The sequence below is a fragment of the Crassostrea angulata genome, chromosome 2 (genome assembly GCF_025612915.1).
Source record: "Crassostrea angulata isolate pt1a10 chromosome 2, ASM2561291v2, whole genome shotgun sequence".
NCBI lineage: Eukaryota > Metazoa > Mollusca > Bivalvia > Ostreida > Ostreidae > Magallana > Magallana angulata.
The window spans coordinates 32,490,808-32,511,493 of NC_069112.1; the positions used below are offsets into that span (position 1 = coordinate 32,490,808).

At 31.3% G+C, this 20,686-nt stretch overlaps 1 protein-coding gene across 1 annotated transcript in view; it reads left to right on the plus strand.

Annotated features, from left to right (window-relative positions):
- Positions 1-7,385, plus strand: part of LOC128174206 (serine/threonine-protein phosphatase 6 regulatory ankyrin repeat subunit C-like) — a gene marked incomplete at its 5' end in the record, with an annotated part of 31,444 nt that extends 24,059 nt beyond the window's left edge. Inside the window, one exon of the mRNA XM_052839817.1 lies at positions 7,084-7,385. Within this exon, the coding sequence (XP_052695777.1) occupies positions 7,084-7,385 (302 nt within the window). The remainder of the gene's footprint in view (positions 1-7,083) is intronic.
- Between the last annotated feature and the right edge of the window lie 13,301 nt (positions 7,386-20,686).

Consider the following 20,686-nt stretch of genomic DNA (forward strand, 5'->3'; position numbering starts at 1 on the left):
ACACCATGCGACACATTTCATCCTGGCGCTGTATTGTATAGAATGATACATCAAAACTTTCCTTATGAAAATTCTGATTTAAAGTACAATTTTGAATAAATTTCGTTGAACACTTAACAAGATATTGATGTTTGTAGGATGATATATACGTGACATCGCCGCGTCATGAATTTACGTCTTTTTATAGGTTTGTATTTATGCGTAAACTACAAGCTTCCAAAATTTAAAAAAAGACCAAACCAACACAATATTTTGAAACAGATAAACCATATACTTTTTCTAACTGTTTTAAAAATTTAGGGACCGTTACCGTCCATTTCGGACATATACACAATGCCCTTTGTCTCTAAATCAAGGAATAAAAATACTGGACTTGCGAACAGAGATACGAAGCATTTTTTGCTTCGATGGATCGAAATCATTAGAAAATGTGCTGGAACTGACGTATTAATCTAAAATTGAGAGCGAATGAAAAAGGTTCCCTTAACATGGTTCCAATATGTAATAAAAGCATATGTCTCGTTAATAAATGAATTAAATAGACGGAAGGTATTCGCTCTGAAGGAATGTTAAAACTAGGTTCTTACGTCATGAGCTGTATCATAAAGCTACGTTAAATTCATAACTTCTTGAAGAGACCTCGACAAACTGATCGCACATTAAATAATATCCATCATATTACCCCATCGATTACAAAAAGAGTAATTAGTTACTTTATTAATAAAGATGGATAAAAAATTTAAATAAAGCCTCGTGGCCAATTTTTATAGAGTACCAAATTGCGAAATTCTACAAGAACGCCAAAGATCTAGAAATGGCGTCGCTAGCGTGCAGCGACTATCCTTGCTTCACGCTCTAAAAAATACATTATCTTCAGATATATTTATCATAATTCTAATAATTTATATATCTGAACTAAATTAGGTAAACATCTCAAAGCACAAGTTTTTTGTCACTTAACGCGGATTTTTCACTATTTTATTGCATCTGTGACATTACGTTTGGATCAACTCTCGTATCATGTTCCTATATTATTAATATGTAAAGTTATGAGACGATTGTCTAACTGAAATAAAAGAACTATATTAATCGAGTAGTTATCTGCTGATTTGATCTATTCTAAGGTTAAGTGAGCCACCTTAATTGCAATGTTTACAAAATACAACAATTGCTTGCCTTTTAAAAGACAGTCCTATAATTATGACAATATATTGTAATAAATTTTCCATTTATACCCTACTGTTAAAAAAACCCCGGTAAAGCCGGTGTGGGGGTTGCTGCTATAAAAACAACTCATGAATATTTATATAACTGTTTCAAAATAACACAATTAAGTGACCACAAAAGAGTAACATAAAAAACCATGACAAATAATAACTCTTGTTAGTTGTCAGCTTTAAATGTGACTGTAAAGTCTAAAAAGTTGACAGTCCTATAATTATGACAATTAATTGTAATAAATTTTCCATTCATATTTTTCTGTAAAAAAAACCCAACTTTTTTGGGTATTGCTGCCGAAATACAACTCATGAATATTTATATGTCTTTCAAAATAACACAATCAAGTGACGACAACAGATTTAAAGGTTTTATCCGTTTCGTATTTAAATCACTGTAAAAAAAAAAGCAAAATGCACTTAAAATTTGTTTTTGTTTACCCCATCTAATGCATTCTGAGCTAGACAATGGACAAATTGTAAGTGTTAAGATATTACATGAATACATGCTTCAATTAAAAAATGTTGTGTACGTGGGCAACTTACACTTACAATTTGTCCATTGTCTAGCTCAGAACGCATTAGATGGGGTAAACAAAAACAAATTTTAAGTGCATTTCGCTTTTCTTTTTACAGTGATTTAAACACGAAACGGATAAAACCTATGAATCTGTTGTCGTCACTTGATTGTGTTATTTTGAAAGTCAAATAAATATTCATGAGTTGTAGACGGAAGGTATTCGCTCTGAAGGAATGTTAAAACTAGGTTATTACGTCATGAGCTGTATCATAAAGCTACGTTAACTTCAAGACTTCTTGAAGAGACCTCGACAAACTGATCGCACATTAAATAATATCCATAATATTACCCCATCGATTACAAAAAGAGTAATTAGTTACTTTATGAATAAAAATGGATAAAAAATTCAAATAGAGCCTCGTGGCCAATTTTTATAGAGTACCAAATTGCGAAATTCTACAAGAACGCCAAAGATCTAGAAATGACGTCGCTAGCGTGCAGCGACTATCCTTGCTTCACGCTCTAAAAAATACATTATCTTCAGATATATTTAACATAATGCATTAAAATTTATAAATCTGAACTGAATTAGGTAGATATCTCGAAGTACAAGTTTTTTGACACTTTACGCGGATTTTTCACTATTTTATTGCATCTGTGATATTACGTTTGGATCAACCCTCGTATCATGTTCCTATATTATTAATATGTAAACTTATGAGACGATTGTCTTACTGAAATTAAAGAATTATATTAATCGAGTAGTTATTTGCTGATTTGATTTATTCTAAGGTTAAGTGAGCCACCTTAATTGCAATATTTACAAAATACAACAATTGCTTACCTTTTAAAAGACAGTCCTATAATCATGACAATTTATTGTAATAAATTTTCCATTTATACCCTACTGTTAAAAAAAACGGTAAATCCGGTGTGGGGGTTGCTGCTATAAAAACAACTCATGAATATTTATATAATTGTTTCAAAATAACACAATTAAGTGACCACAAAAGAGTAACATAAAAAGCCATGACAAACAATAACTCTTGTTAGTTGTCAGCTTTAAATGTGACTGTAAAGTCTAAAAAGTTGACAGTCCTATAATTATGACAATTAATTGAAATAAATTTTCCATTCATATTTTTCTGTAGAAAAAAAAACAACAACTTTTTGGGGGTTGCTGCCGAAAAACAACTCATGAATATTATATGTCTTTCAAAATAACACAATCAAGTGACGACAACAGATTAAAAGGTTTTATCCGTTTCGTATTTAAATCACTACAAAAAAATAAGCAAAATGCACTTAAAATTTGTTTTTGTTTACCCCATCTAATGCGTTCTGAGCTAGACAATGGACAAATTGTAAGTGTTTAGATATTACATGAATGCATGCTTCAATTAAAAAATGTTGTGTAGGTGGGCAACTTACACTTACAATTTGACCATTGTCTAGCTCAGACCGCATTAGATGGGGTAAACAAAAACAAATTTTAAGTGCATTTCGCTTTTCTTTTTACAGTGATTTAAACACGAAACGGATAAAACCTTTTAATCTGTTGTCGTCACTTGATTGTGTTATTTTGAAAGTCATATAAATATTCATGAGTTGTTGACGGAAGGTATTCGCTCTGAAGGAATGTTAAAACTAAGTTCTTACGTCATGAGCTGTATCATAAAGCCACGTTAACTTCATGGCTTCTTGAAGAGACCTCGACAAACTGATCGCACATTAAATAATATCCATCATATAACCCCATCGATTACAAAAAGAGTAATTAGTTACTTTAAGAATAAAAATGGATAAAAAATTCAAATATAGCCTCGTGGCCAATTTTTATAGAGTACCAAATTACGAAATTCTACAAGAACGCCAAAGATCTAGAAATGACGTCGCTAGCGTGCAGCGACTATCCTTGCTTCACGCTCTAAAAATACATTATCTCCAGATATATTTATCATAATGCATTAAAATTTATAAATCTGAACTGAATTAGGTAGATATCTCGAATCACAAGTTTGTTGACACTTTACGCGGATTTTTCACTATTTTATTGCATCTGTGACATTACGTTTGGATCAACTCTCGTATCATGTTCCTATATTAATAATATGTAAACTTATGAGACGATTGTCTTACTGAAATAAAAAGGCGCCTGTAAAGTGCGAAACGAAATAGAAACGAAACAAAATCGAACGAAACGAAACAAAACCAATCGAAACGAAACAAAACGAATCGAAACCAAACGAAACGAAACCAAAAATCGAAACGAAACGAAACGGAATTTAAACAAAACTAATATCAATTTTGACTACATAAAAGTGAAAATAAATTCAGTGAAATAAATTTTTGAACCATAAAATATAACTACATGTATGTTTCAGATTGCCGCTGTAAATTTTGGAGCCGATTATCCGAAATTTGGAAAAATTATATAATTATGTAAATAACTGATGTACATTCCTATACGTTTCAATGTTTCTAATTTGTTTCATTAAATGATATTCAGACGTTTAGAGATATAGAGAGAATGAGAGAGAGAGAGAGAGAGAGAGAGAGAGAGAGAGATGCCTTAAAACTTATCAGCGACATCACATAGCAAAATATATACGCAAGTTTAGGGGAGACATAGAAATAAAGAGAGATAGAGATAGAGATATGATGATGATGATGATGATGATGATGATGATGATTATAATGATGATGGTGATGATGATGATGATAATGATGGGGACATAAAAGGTATGGGAATGTTTTTTTTTTTACAGAAAAATATGAATGGAAAATTTATTACAATAAATTGTCATAATTATAGGACTGTCAACTTTTTAGACTTTACAGTCACATTTAAAGCTGACAACTAACAAGAGTTATTGTTTGTCATGGCTTTTTATGTTACTCTTTTGTGGTCACTTAATTGTGTTATTTTGAAACAGTTATATAAATATTCATGAGTTGTTTTCATAGCAGCAACCCCCACACCGGCTTTACCGGGGTTTTTTTTATCAGTAGGGTATAAATGGAAAATTTATTACAATATATTGTCATAATTATAGGACTGTCTTTTAAAAGGTAAGCAATTGTTGTATTTTGTAAACATTGCGATTAAGGTGGCTCACTTAACCTTAGAATAAATCAATTCAGCAGATAACTACTCGATTAATATAGTTCTTTTATTTCAGTAAGACAATCGTCTCATAAGTTTACATATTAATAATATAGGAACATGATACGAGAGTTGATCCAGACGTAATGACACAGATGCAATAAAATAGTGAAAAATCCGCGTTAAGTGACAAAAAACTTGTGCTTCGAGATATTTAACTAAATCAGTTCAGATATATAAATTCTAATGCATTATGATAAATATATCTGAAGATAATGTATTTTTTTAGAGCGTGAAGCAAGGATAGTCGCTGCACGCTAGCGACGCCATTTCTAGATCTCTCGCGTTCTTGTATAATTTCGCAATTTGGTACTCTATAAAAATTGGCCACGAGGCTCTATTTGAATTTTTTATCCATTTTTATTCATAAAGTAACTAATTACTCTTTTTGTAATCGATGGGGTAATATGATGGATATTATTTAATTTGCGATCAGTTTGTCGAGGTCTCTTCAAGAAGTTCTGAATTTAACGTAGCTTTATGATACAGCTCATGACGTAAGAACCTAGTTTTAACATTCCTTCAGAGCGAATACCTTCCGTCTATTTAATTTATCTATTAACGAGACATATGCTTTTATTACATATTGGAACCATGTTAAGGGAACCTTTTTCATTCGCTCTCAATTTAAGATTGATATGTCAGTTCCAGCACATTTTCTAATGATTTCTATCCATCGAAGCAAAAAATGCCTTGTATCTCTGTTCGCAAGTCCAGTATTTTATTCCTTGATTTAGAGATAAAGGGCATTGTGTATATGTCCGAAATGGACGGTAACGGTCCCTAAATTTTTAAAACAGTTAGAAAAAGTATATGGTATATCTGTTTCAAAATATTGTGTTGGTTTGGTCTTTTTTAAATTTTGGAAGCTTGTAGTTTACGCATAAATACAAATCTATAAAAAGACGTAAATTCATGACGCGGCGATGTCACGTATATATCATCCTACAAACATCAATATCTTGTTAAGTGTTCAACGAAATATATTCAAAATTGTACTTTAAATCAAATTTTTGATAAGGAAAGTTTAGATGTATCATTATATACAATACAGCGCCAGCGTAAAACGTGGCGCATGGTGTGACATTACTTTTGGATCAACCCTTGTACATGTTAGTACTTGCGTGTATATTGAACATTTACAAAAACAGTATATTAATCATAGTAGTTACACATTCAGTTAAAAAGTATAGAGTTAAATTGGCGAAAACTATGCATAATATTGATACAAAAAATTTATCAAAACAGTGAAATCGCCATCTTGTTACGTAGTTTCTTGAAAATTATAAATGTTGACGTATAGAGCTATCTTAATCCAACCCTACAAAACTTTCCATATTGTAGAAAACAATACAACCGAAAGATATCAAATAATAAAAAAATATTGAACATATGTTCCCTTGGTGAAAAAAAAATGAATGAACCATTTTCATACAAAATTAGCATTACGAAAGTAATGTAAACATCTACAACAATCAGTTACACATGTAGCATACTGTTCTAAACATGCCGATGTATGGTCAAGTCAATAGTTATACAACAATAAATGTACAGGCAAATTGAAGAATATAAAAATTGATAGCAAAGGAGTTAAATTCTATAGCATTTACTGAAATGTATAAATAAATGAAAAGTTTAACGTAACATTTCTATTGTTTGGTCTCTTATGTACAAAATTTATTGTTTTGAATAAGTAAACATGTTTAGAATATTATGTAAAAGGTCATTACTGAAAAGTTAAAAAAAAGAAACAACACAAGATGAAACTATACCATTCAGCCAACTTAATGTAAACCGAAAGGCTTTGATCAACAACTGAATGACAGAGCTTTTATCTATATCTTACCTTTCAGTCAAAGTTAACTTGATTCAATGGCATTGTTTTTCCTGTGCTAGGCATAATATAAGGTATATTTCAAGAATGTTATTCCTGTAAGATGTACTAAAAATTAATCGATATGTGGTTTTCCACTTGATGATAAAATATGAAGTTTTACCATTATAAAGGAAGCAAGAAAATAATTACACTACAAATTCTTATTATTTTAAGTCATATGTCTACATGTAATAATTCCACTAATCCATGTCAATGTTTTTTTTTCAGATGAAATCGGCTGCACTTACTTTTCTGTTGGGTTGTTTTCTGATTTTCAACTTAGGTATTGTTGATGTTTTTTCAGATCCCCTTAAAAATATTTTCGATGGAATTGGAGATATTTTTGCTGGAATTGCGCGTATTGTAAATGGTGGTAAAGTTCCTCCAAGTGGTGCTAAAGCTGGAATAGGAGGTGCAAGAGCCGAATTTGGAGGTGCAAGGGCCGAATTCGGAGGTGCAAGAGCTGAGATAAAGGGTGCTAAAGCTGAATTTGGAGGTGCAAGCGCCGAATTCGGAGGTGCAAGAGCTGAGATAAAGGGTGCTAAAGCTGAATTTGGAGGCGTGGGAGCTTCACTAGCGGGAAAACGAAAACGTTCTGTGAAGTAGTAAGTGTTAAATTAAGTTCAAATTTCTAAATTTGAGTGTCGTTTTGAATTTGTTACTACCCTGGATCTTCATACACAGAATATCAGCTATTCCTGCCTTTGCTATTTATCGTTAAGACAAGTTGCTTCTTTATTGTTAAATTCAAATCATTTTTTCCTTTCAGATGGAACACGCTAGGATTGATTTTATAAAACAGAATTAGAAAACATGAGCGATAACTGCAGTGCCATTTTATTATTCGAAATGCCAATACACAAGGAATGTATATCTGATCAGAGTTTATCATGCTGTTAACGCTTTGACAATAAACTAAGAAATCATCCAAATAATAATGGTTTAGTTTTCTTTTGTTCATTTCCAGTATCATGTACCATCAAAAAAATCAAATTTTTAAAACCACGCAAACTTCTTCGCATATCATTATAATAATGTTTTTCTTTTCTCTATTATTGTTATCAAGCAATGTCGGTTTGATGATGCCGTTTCCTGTAGTGATCTTTGATATAATTGGTTACTTATACATTGTGAATCTCTTTGAAGACTTAAAAAAGCATTGCCTGTTGGTTAACCTTTGAAATTGGTCATTATAATCTTACTTATCCAAATCAATGTTTCTACCAGATATAAACATGGCATTATAATGGGAGGTAAAATAAAGCGTTTATAAAACTATCGGTATACTTATGGCAAAAGTATGCAGGTATCATTTTAATTCAAGATTTTGCTGTTGCCATTAAAATATAACTGTCCGATGCCAAAATAATATTGAACATTAGGAAAAGAGGACTATATCAAAGATGAAAAAAAAATAAAACAAAATAAATGTAGCGATTTTCCCACTGAAATGACAAATACACTCAGTATAGTTGTTTTCTTTAGTTCTGGTTGGCGATGATTGGTCATGCCTGCTTATAAACGTACATTGTAGGAGACAGGCATCAAGTTTTGTCTTATAGGACATTTTAATTACACAGACATATAAAGATACAACCATTGCTAAAAACAGATTAGTTTTATACGACAGAGACAGAAGGGTTTTCTTTTTATGAGGGGCAGGGGTGGGGGTTGGGTGCTGATTGATGTGTCCATATGCTGTAACAAACCCCAGCAATTATGCCCACTTAAACGTATTCTCCCCATCATAGAACTTGCAAAAACATACGCCGTGGTCTCGCAAAGCTGTTAGATCCAATTAGTTACAAAAAATATTCCACAAAAAGCTGAAGAAAATTAAGTGGATTTGACCGTAAATACTTCATTTACGATATCATGTTTAGTTGTATGCGATTTTATATGATATTGTTAACAAACACACCATCGAATGATATCTGATCTTCACAGTATAAAAAGGATTAGCAATACCAAAATAATATTTCTTAAATGTGTTACCAGTAAAAATTAAATTGAATTTTTTTATTCTAATCACAGGTGTTAATAGCATACAGTCATTCGAGCAAAAAGATTACTTTAAAAAAAATAAATTATGTTGTCGATGTTTAAGTACGGACCTTCTCTTTGAATGTTAGGCGTCGTGTTAAAGCAAACATACAAAGCGATTTTTCTTTCCTCAGAAAAAATCCCTGTTCAGTGTTTATAATGTCTTTTTATTATGTATTATTTTTAAATACTGTATTATTATTTATTTAAAAAGAAACCACTGCGTGCATGACTTTTTATTTCATACATTCAATAGCTTTGCGTTGATACCATATATATATAGGAAAGTTAAATGAACTCAAATGCAAGGTTTTCAAAACTGTTGGTAAACGTCATGTATATCAAATGTATTATTGAAACTATGCAAATGTTTTTATATATTAAGAAATTTTAAGTTCGCTTAAACTACGCATATATCAACCAAATATTAAGGATGATTCTACTCTAAACTTGCAGGTACAGAGTCGTTTCTTTTACAAGAAAATCCACACTTATTCACTTAAAAGGGATTGTAGACGTATTCAAAAGATTTTGTAAGCTAGTTGGAAACATTAATAGAATATATATTAATCATTTTGGTATCAATTATTTGCATAATTGTGTAGGGAATTAGGGAATTTGAGTGAATCAGTTAAAACGTATTGCTTGTTTCTGATTGCAATGAATTGCAATTTTTTTTATATGTAAGAAAGTGTATTTCTTTGGCATAAAAAAAACAACTGTCCGTAAATCTAATGATCTCGAGCTTACATTTACTATGCTAAAAGCATTTTCTTTTCATATTATTATGTTAACAAAATGAAGGGAAAAAAAGAATTTGAGCTTTGTATCCAGCTTAAAAAATTGACAAATGACATTCAAAAATGTATTCATCTTTAGAAATAACTAGATAATTCATCTACCTCATGATTATATGAAACATCATAATTTGATGTAATGCATGGTTGGTATAATGTAAAATTTAAAGTTTGAATATCGTTCCTGATTTAAACAATGTTCGATGAAGAAGCATACATTTTATTTCATGTCCCTTACATCATGATAAAAAAAATATATATACACTTAACGCTCTGTGAAATCAGATACAGACAAATCTGTTACTCAACCTTTGTAGGCGCATTTAAATCTGATTGAGTTATGCGCAGCAGCTACGCATTTTATTAAAAAAAGTTTACAATTAAATATTCTGTACATGTACATAATTTAAACACCAAAGTAACTAGCCTTGCAGTCGCAATCTGTCGTTAGGTTCTAAGCCACTATGTGGTTTTGTGATGACTACAATTTTATGAAAATAAACAGGAAATAAGTCAATTATCAATTTTGTTTTATTTACATAAGATGGAAATATTTTTTTCTATCGCGAAATGATTTCATTACTTTTGTTTATCTTTGGAGAATGAATATGTGCATTATAAAGTACATGCACATTATTTTATTACTGTCATACAACTGATGAGCATTGACAAGTGACAGATGTTCGTTTCTAATAGAATCTTTTTTTTTTTGCTTTGTATACATAATAAGTCCCTTCACTCCTGCATATGTTTAATTATTGAACAAAACCGATACAAATATCATCGTTACATTGTCGATTTCTAAATTTATTCGATTATTTCCACAAATAATAAATATTTGTTATTTACACTCATTAGAATGCTGCAGTTTTATTTCCTCTTTCTTAAAAAAAAAATCATGTTAATTAATCTAATCATTCCTGGCATAGAAAGGAACTGATTACAAGTGCGTCGTTGTAGAGAATTTTCTACATTGAATTTAGAAGAAATAAACATAACTGTAGTCTTTTGAATATAAAAAGGAAAACGTTTTAATTTTTTTTTTACCAAGACCTCCTTAATCATGGATAAAGTTTGCGCCAAATATTGAGTGCATATTTGCTAAGAATTTTAGGGACACATAGTACTTTTGTTATTGTTGTTACAATTGTAAAGAAGTCCATATAAGCCATTTTAAGGCACTAAAGCATAAAGGATATATGATATATTGATCGCGAAAAACCAAACCATAAGTCTTCGGGGATCTATAGTAGAAGGGCTTATTAAACGTTTTGTTTTACTTGTAATCGCGTTTTCTGTAAACACTGAACAAATTTCTGTATGCACGAAAAGCAATCTTTAAAAACAGTAGGTAAAACTGTAGAGAAAATACAGAAGCGTCATTCCTTCTATAAAAAAACCATGCGCTTTAAAACAGACAATCTCTTCTGATGAAAGTCAAAACAAATGTCAAAACTTGTCAAAGCGAATTTTTTATGTATGAACCAGAATTGTTAGAAATGTCAGAGCGAAAGATCTTATTGACAATGCATTATAAGGCTTTGATTTAAAACACAGGTGTTTGAAATAGACAAAAGCATTAGGTGACAAACACACCATGTCGGCTTACAAAAAATTCCTTGAGGAACTTTCGACCATCAAACCGTTCAGATGAGTCTTGGTCCTATTCCTTAACAGATCGACTTCTCACTGAGAAGGCTTCAATTTCGGGTCATTCAATTTATCTTGATCATCCTGTCTTTGGTTTTGTTGATAAAATGTTTGGAAACGTTGGGTACTTGTTTCTTTGATTTCAAACAAAGTCTTTAGAATATCCAATATTTGTTTCCCGTTTTCTCTCCTCTACAGGTCAGTTTTTAACTTCTTATTTCCTTGATACAGTCAGATGGTCCATGATGAAATCTACAAAATCATCTTTCGATTTAGTTGACTGTATGTGTTCTCTCATATCGGAAATCCAATTGTAGACATCTGAGTCTCCATCTTTGACAGGTAAATTTCCGGTCTGATTTTGCATATACAACTAGCACTTGGGATCCTTTAGGCTCTTTGTTCTTGATTTGATTCTGTAACTTCTTTATCTCTTCCTCCATTATGACTCGTTAAAGTTGTCCAGAGATGATAAAACTCTGTCTGTTGAACTTTATATTGTTGAGAACACTACTCACACTGAACTGATATCACTATTAACTCACTGTTTACAATGTGCATGGTTAACTTGTATCTTAGCTGTCTTCCTTCTGGAAGTCTTCCTAGGGAAACCGAACGGAATCTTAACGGCAACGCCAAATGTAACACTAACAATATTGTGTTGAGGTTCTTTATTTCCAATAATTGGTATCAGCATATATATACACATAAACGAAGACAGTTCCTAAAAATAAAAATAAAATAATTTGTTTATCACACTTGTAATATACAATGTAAATACATGTACTCCCAATACTCTTTATTACTCATTTAAGTACAGTAGTATCCCCTATCCTTTGTCTAATACATGTAAATACATGTTTATCAATTTCTCATTAAAAAACTTAATAAAATTACATATTTCAATAGATAATAGAATTTGTTCACACATACAACTACAAAATAATAATATCTCTCTCTCTCTCTCTCTCTCTCTCTCTCTCTCTCTCTCTCTCTCTCTCTCTCTCTCTCTCTCTGTTGCCAGCAATACCCTGCTAAACTGGTTTAGTTGTGACCTGGTGTGGTGGAAAACACTATATAAGGCATTAAACAAAAACATTGCATAGAACAACATAGAATATACACGAATGAAATGTCACACATCTTGGACTGTGATGGATTAACCAAAACTGTGTATCTGTTAAAGGGAGATAGTCAGTTTCTGTCTCACCTTTTATAACACAATTAAGAAGTACACATTGTATACGGAGTTATAATAATAACACTGATGGTATATTAGACGGATCAATCATCAACAACAATATGAGAGTGTACAAATGTTTTTCGAGACAGGACGCCTTGACAGGTAAGTTTGATTGTCTGTCAGTATTAGAAACAGAGAAACACTTACGGTTTAAGTTAAAGAGACCACTTACCATTTTCCCCGTCCCTTAAGATTTGGAAGCCTCTAAAAAAGGCATATATGGAACGGTACGAGTTCTTTAGTAGGACTTTTTAAATAAATCGTACCCGGATACTAATATGCTTTATATAGGGAAACGCATATATAATCAAGTAAACAAGTACTACTGCTTGGCTTACTGATCCGATTTTTCTTTCTTTCGAATATTCATGAAGAACATAAATATATCAAATCAAACTTGTAGCAAAACAAATTACATGAGTATTTTTTTTTTGTTTTAGATGATTCAATTCAAAGGTAAATTGTTAGGCCGTATATACATGTATCACTGACGCAACAAAAATTCACAAGAATAGAATTCCAGGGTCCCCCGCCGGTCAAGCAGTATACTAGTATCGAGTCTATCGACCAAGGCTGATTTAGGAACTTGACCAAGGTATTAGTGGTATAAACATTTGGTATAAATTTGATGAAAATCCGTCAAAATTTGTAGGCATGAGAGCGCTTACAAGGTCAATTTTTTTTGGATAAAACGGAGTCATGATTGTGGTCAAAGTCCCATAACCCCACAAAAAAGTAACGACTAACGTTGATTTTCGAACTTGACCAAGGTAATAGTGGTATAAACATTTGGTATAAATTTAATGAAAATCCGTCAAAATTTGTAGGCATGAGAGCGCTAACAAGGTCAATTTTTGGATAAAATGGAGTCATGATTGTGGTCAAAGTCCCATAACGCCAACAAAAAGTATCGACTAAAGCTGATTTTCGAACTTGACCAAGGTAATAGTGGTATAAACATTTGGTATAAATTTAATGAAAATCTGTCAAAATTTGTAGGCATGAGAGCGCTTACAAGGTCAATTTTTGGATAAAACGAAGTCATTATTGCAGTCAAAGTCCCATAACTCCAAGAAAAAGTATCGACCAAAGCTGATTTTCGAACTTGACCAAGGTAATAGTGGTATAAACATTTGGTATAAATTTAATGAAAATCCGTCAAAATTTGTAGGCATGAGAGCGCTTACAAAAAAGTGTGACGGACGGACGCACGGACGCACGGACACACGGACCCACGGACACACGGACGGACGGACGCCCGGCATTTCTATGTCCCCGCTCCGCGTTGCGGCGGGGGACAATTAACACCAAACACACACATTTCTATATAATTCATATCTGATGTAAGATAGTTTGTTAGCGCTATATCATATTTTTTTCGCTTATTTATATCAGTTTGTATCTTTCTAAATTATATGCACTTACATTTGTTTCCCAAACAATTACAATTGGAAGTATTATGAATAATGAACGACATAGGTATAAATTTGAATAATTTGTTATATTTGAATGGTTTACACACATGATTAGCTACTCAGTATGTTAAAAATATATGTTTTAAAACTTACAAAAATCGATCTCTTATGATTATAATTTTGATTTTCGACATTGCGTTTCGTTTAAACATATGCGTTTAAATTTATTTGAATTGTAACGTCAAGTCTCTGACGCTGATTTTATCGTACCTATTGTTGCTCAGGTGAGCGATGTGGCCCATCTGTTTAATTGTTATATATACATGTACAACTGTATTTAAATAACTTAACTACAGTAACTATTCTTTGATGTATGGGGATATAGTCTATTGTACGTGCCAATATTAAGACTCACCCATTTCTTTTTATTCATTAGAAGATAATGTTTACAAAGTAGAACAAATTTCGCTGTTATTCAGTCGAAAGTTTCTGTTGGAAATGCCTCAATAATTACAATAACAAACGATTTAAATTGTTGACTAATCAGAAAATGTCAAGTCGTGCCACTCTTGTTTAAAATTAAGTAAAAATCCTGGTATTTTTTTTTAGAACTCACACTTTAAAAGGAAGTCGCTGACATATGTTACAGGATCTCATCCTTCAACTTCATTTTATTTCAAGTAATGAAACGTGTTACACTTTAAGGTAGAACGAACTGCAAATTAATCAAATTTAAAAAAACAAACCCGGTTAATTATCATGAATGTGATGTATTTTGATTAATTTGAAAATCCGTTTTTAATCCGAAATGCCTGTAATGTGTTAATGATCATGACTGATTAGATTTTTTCTATAAATATAGCTGATTTAGCCCTTATATTATATATGTTTAGCAAACAGCAATATGTGGAAGATTTTTGTTTTCGTCGCTTTATTTTTGGTCGTCATTAAAGGTAAGTCCGTTCAAATATTTTAAATATTTTTGTTACATATCGTTTAAAACAATCATACCTAAAATTCAAATTAAACAAATTGACATCAAGCAATTAAAATTATTAATCTTTCCAAAAACACTTCATTATCGACAGTAATTTTAAAGTTAAAGTTTCTAATAAACTTTTGAACGAATTTATTGAACATTTTTTAAAGAAATTCTGCATAAGAATCACAAAAACGCTTTTTTAAATGACGCTTGATAAAGATTGTACAAGAAAAAAATTCAATGAGATTTCGTCTGCTAATCATTTCGAGTTTTCTCGGTAAGGTCAAACGTCTCACAGTTCTTGAAAAGAACATAAACCTTTGTTGACTTTTTATTGTACAACAGCTTGTTGATTAAATAAACTATCCAACAATTGATTAATTTGAAGAAAAAAAAAATTACTTTTCCGGTGATTATTTTTAGCGACTTGTCAACACTCATACGTCAAAGCTACTTTTAGCAAAGCACGTCAGTATATTAAACAGTTGGCATAATACAATTGTGTTGTGTTGTGCATGTACTATGCCTAATCAGTAGTCAGGGTTTGATACATAGTGCACTCGCCTCCGGCTCGTGCACTGTGTCAAATCCTGACTACTATTTAGGCATAGTACATGCACAACACAACACTATTATATAAACAAGGGGCTACTACTATGTGGTTCAACCTATTTAATCTGGTATTTAAAGAAAGAAACACATGTTTAACGCATACGCAATCCCCCATCCCCCCAGTTTCCTACGGAAGATAAAAAATTATATGATATAGGATGGATGACCATCTTTAAGTTCTCCTTAAAGGTAGCTTAAAGATGCTTAAAGGTAGCTTAAAGACGATCTTTAAGCAACCTTTAAGCTATATGTGTTGCTTAAAGATGGCTTAAAGAAAGCGTAAAGATGGCTTAAAGGCAGCTTAAAGACTATCTTTAAGCTACCTTTAAGCCACCTTTAAGGACAACTTATAGGTCCTTAATGTCCAAACTTCTTTAAGCAACCTTTAAGCTACCTTTAAGCCACCTTTAAAGGTCATATGAAACGATTTTTAACACTATGATTTTCTTTCATGAATATAAAGCTTGGTATAAACAAATGTTAAAATACATGATGTAAGATTTGTTTGCCTTTGCATTTCTGAGAAATAACCGTGAAAACTGAGAACCTGAAAAAATTCTTGCCCGCTTATCGTTCTTGATTTTGTGGATTTATGACGTCACAAAGACCCACCGATGTAAACAATGCATTAAAACTAGTGTAATTTTACAGTAGTTTATCGATTAAATTTTAGTAATTTTTGCATATATGAACGTGTCTTTCTTTTCAAATGAGATCATTAGATTTCGTAGTAGCCTACATATGACTTAGTTTTAATTGGTCGTTAATGAATAAATCTAATATCAGCTTCTCACAAGAGTAAAAGAGTGGAAATTTAACGAAAGAAATGCTCCAACATTTACAGCTGATTAATGAATTATCCTTATCCTTTTGAAATAAAAACATCATTTTCTTCTTCGGTACGTATAATGATTGAGCTACATTTAAAGGGAATTAAAGCATTTAAATTGATTTGATTTAATTTGTCACATAAAAAAGTATATAAGGCAGGCCAATGAAAATGTTTGAGGCATTGTGTACATAGTTTGTATTTAAGAGCTGCTATAAAATGCCGCAAAATTATTCTTAAATTTTATTTCGAATTATATAAATTTCTGACTTATTGATATATACATGTAGCAATATCTTTAGAAAATACTTTGTGTACACGTGTATTAACGTTTTATTAAATTAGATCGCGGAAATATGGCATTTAAGGATTTAGAAATGTATCGGTAAAATAAATCGGTTGTTTGATAAAAATAGTTGTGAACGAATGTGAAGATAATCAACAGATTTTATTAAGAACAAGCATCAATAATGATAAAAAAAAAAGAAAGAAAACATTGCGGAAGAAAGTGAGATAAAAGGGATCTGTGAGTAAACACCGCACATACACGTTTTAAAATCAAAACACCGCACATTCAAGTACACGTTTAAAAAGCAAAACATTTGAAGAAATTTCTCTTAGACTAAAAATAATTAAGTGGTAACATATTTGTGAATTTGAAAGTGAAACAAACAATATAATCGTGAAGCGAATGAGGCACAATGAGTCCTACAAGTTGTTTAGAAAAAAAATCTTAATGAATTGCATGAACGTGCAAATGGGAAAAAACGATCAGACTTATTTTTGAATTTGTCAATTTCATTAAAAAGATCAAAATAAAACATATAAATATGCTTATATCAAAATTATATTATACTTGCATGTGGATCTATGAAGAAAATCATTTATTCTCCGTGCAGTCTCGAAACTGAATATCATTATGTACACGCTATTACATGTAAATAAAAACGCACACGATTTCATTTCTTGAGAGAAAAAATACTGACGTGGTTGATTATTGTATAATTATACAAGTTTTTATATGAAATAGTATTTTTTTTTCTTTTAAAATGCTGCAAAATGACATGGATATTTGTATTCACAACATAGCTTTATAAGGCGATTGGGTCTTACTGACGTCATAAGCAAGGGAGGTAAGCCGCGTAAGTCAATGTTCCTTTTCCCGATTAAGCAATTTTGATCGACTGTGGCGCTCACATTTTGCATAAAATATCCAAAAAATAATGTCAGTCTTATTAAATAGGCACTTATGAACTCATTCCCGTATATAACTCAATATGGTCAGGATATCGTTTCATATGACCTTTAAGCATTTAAGCGTGTACGTCTACGGGTACGTGTGAAGCTACAAGTCTGTTTACACGTACACATACTAAAATTTGGTTATATGTAGGTGTACGCGTACGTGTAAAATAATTAGATTCATCGTTTTGAACATGTTCAGTTAACTCTTATTGTTTATGAAATAATTCTATGACTTTGATGAAACCAAAAGCATAGTTGTCCTAAATTTATCGTCTGCTTTACATTACACAACATCTTATGTACACTTAGTCTATATTCTTATCAAAAAATGCTAGAAGTTTTCATCTACGTGTACTTTTTGTCCTATACGTTTTGTACAACTTGTAGAATTACGCGATATACGGAAAATGTGACGTAATACACATAAAATTAGGGGATTCCCTTAATTACACGTACTCGTACATGAACACGTTGAAATGCTTAACCTCTCATTAGAGGGATCTTCCAACTCAAGATATATCTCACATTCATTTTAAGTACCACATACTCAATATCATTGTTGAAGGGATAGCAAGATAGGGGCTCCTTTTCAGAAGACATTTTTATCTTGTATATTTTATATAATAAAAAATGTTTGATATCATTCCACCTTCCATAAACTAAGATTTGGTATTGATATCAATTGATATGACGTTGGATATTTAAAAAGGATCTCTTCAACTTGTTGTAAGGTGATACATGTGAGTTCTTCTATCCTAATTTCGAAAAGCGACCCGTGAATTGGGTTTTTATAATTAAAAATGTTTCTGAAAACCCAATTTGTTTCAACTATTTATTCGCAGGTTTATTATATTTTTTCTATGTAAAAAAAAAAATTAAGTGAATTGCAATTTCTTCATAAGACTGAAATTGGCAACGAATCCAATCTTGAAATACTGTTATTTTTCCATTGAACATATCATGGGGATTTATTTGTCCAACTTATATTAATGTACGTGTATTATGGCAAACGTATGCTTATGTACATATACTTGCCATATATATTGCAATCTTATCTAATGTACATGAATTTCCCATACATTTTTATGAAGGACCTAGTTGTTGTTGAAACAGCTATATTTATTTCAGGTGAAAACAATAGTCTGTACATGTAGCAATTTTCACAATCAAGAAGTACAGATACAACATCAACACGCGAAACCATCGACTTGTTCTCTAATGGACACTACAACATTCGTTCCCAAACAGATTTCCTTGCGACAGCTGCGAAGTCGGTGTGTAAAAATATGATAAGGGTACAGGACAAATTGGCAATGTACTTTAATTGTTTACTAAGCAACCAATCAATTGGCTCGGTTCAGTGGAGTCATGTGATCTGAACGTCCCTGGAAGCCCAACCATTCGCAAATATTTTAAGTACGTCGACCCTTACTATACGAGGAGCGAAAAGGGCATGTACTATGCCGTTTTGAATTATCCTGCGATGGAGGCAGATAACATTACATTAGAGGGATTTGGTTCCGTCATGTATGTGGTAAAACCTAATGACTCAGCTATAGCTGCCAGTTACTATTGGTATTTTGATATCTAAATACGCAAAAGATCTTAGTTTGTTTTGGTGAAAATGAACCTTTATTCAAAATAACTGTAATGTTATTTTAATATCTTAATAAAAGTTCTTTAATTTGGTTGTTTGATGAAATTTTTTTTTATTTCAATGTTACTATAAATTGCATTTTGATATCTAAATACATAAAATACCTTTCTTTGTTTGATAAAAATGAGTATATTCTAAAAAAAAAATTAAGAGTAAATGTTTACAATAATAAGCATAGTTTGTCATTGAAAGATGCATAAGAACCTTCAGAAAATTAATTCATTTATGAGAGTTATATAAATATGAATCAAACGAACAATATTGAAAATTAAAACGTGTGTCGTGCATTAAGATTAAGAATGCGAATCTAACTTGACTGTGTCTCCTAGAAACACTGCTGCACTCTGTCTTGGGATGACAAGACGACGTATGCATTTGATTTTTCGCTCTAATAATTATCAAAAAGGTGTTTTTTTTTGTTTTTTTTTAAAGATGTTTATTACTGACTAAAAATGTTTTTTTAAACGCAGACACCGTTTTTGTGATATAAACATTTTCCCTTACTACAATTATTTAGTACCTAAATTTCATCACTATGGTTCATAGTTAAAATAAATGTCTTTTCTTCAAGAAAATATTTTCATAACTCATCTAGGGATTAAAGGATCATGGACACGGTTTTGGAAAAAATTCAAAAACTTGCTTTCATGATTTTTTAAAATGATTTTTTGTGAGTTTTATTTTTTAAGATACGAATCTGTATTCAACGATTTTATGTATAAACAGGTTGCTGGAATAATATTTACAAAGAGGTGCTAGACTAGTGCAATTTTTTGGTAAAGAATACCATTATATCATAGAATGTAGATTTTTTTTCCAACTAAAGAATCGTGTTTTTATTCAAAACCTATGTGTATCATTCATAAATCAAACGAGCTGATGTACCAGCAGCGAAGATCGTGATATACTTTTACAAAAAAAAGCTATAAACGGTGTAATATTTAATCAGTATACGCTTTTTTGCACTTATACCACTATTTTAATATAGTTCAGGAGTGATATTTTCGGATTTGTCATGCTACAATATTCGCGGAAGCTTGAATATTTGCAGAATAGTAACACTTTTTTTTTTTGAAAAAGTTATAATTTTATGTGGATATACGTATAGCGCTGGTCAATGTAGAAATGCTAAAACATTCCAATATAAATTAATAATAATTATTAATAATTATACCGCTTATATTTATCTATTATATTATTATACTTTATGTTAAATACTGAAATCTGATTGGTTGAGACACAGTTGACAATCCGTTGTATTACCCTCAGCGTTAGCAACACACTTAGCAAGGGGTAACACAACGAATTATTATGTGCGCGTAAATTAGCGCGTAATTGGTAGAATCCATGTCATTTCTAAGTAGTAAAAAAGTATCTCATGTTAAGACATTCAGTATAATACCGTAATATTAATAGTGCCTGTTTGGGAGGATA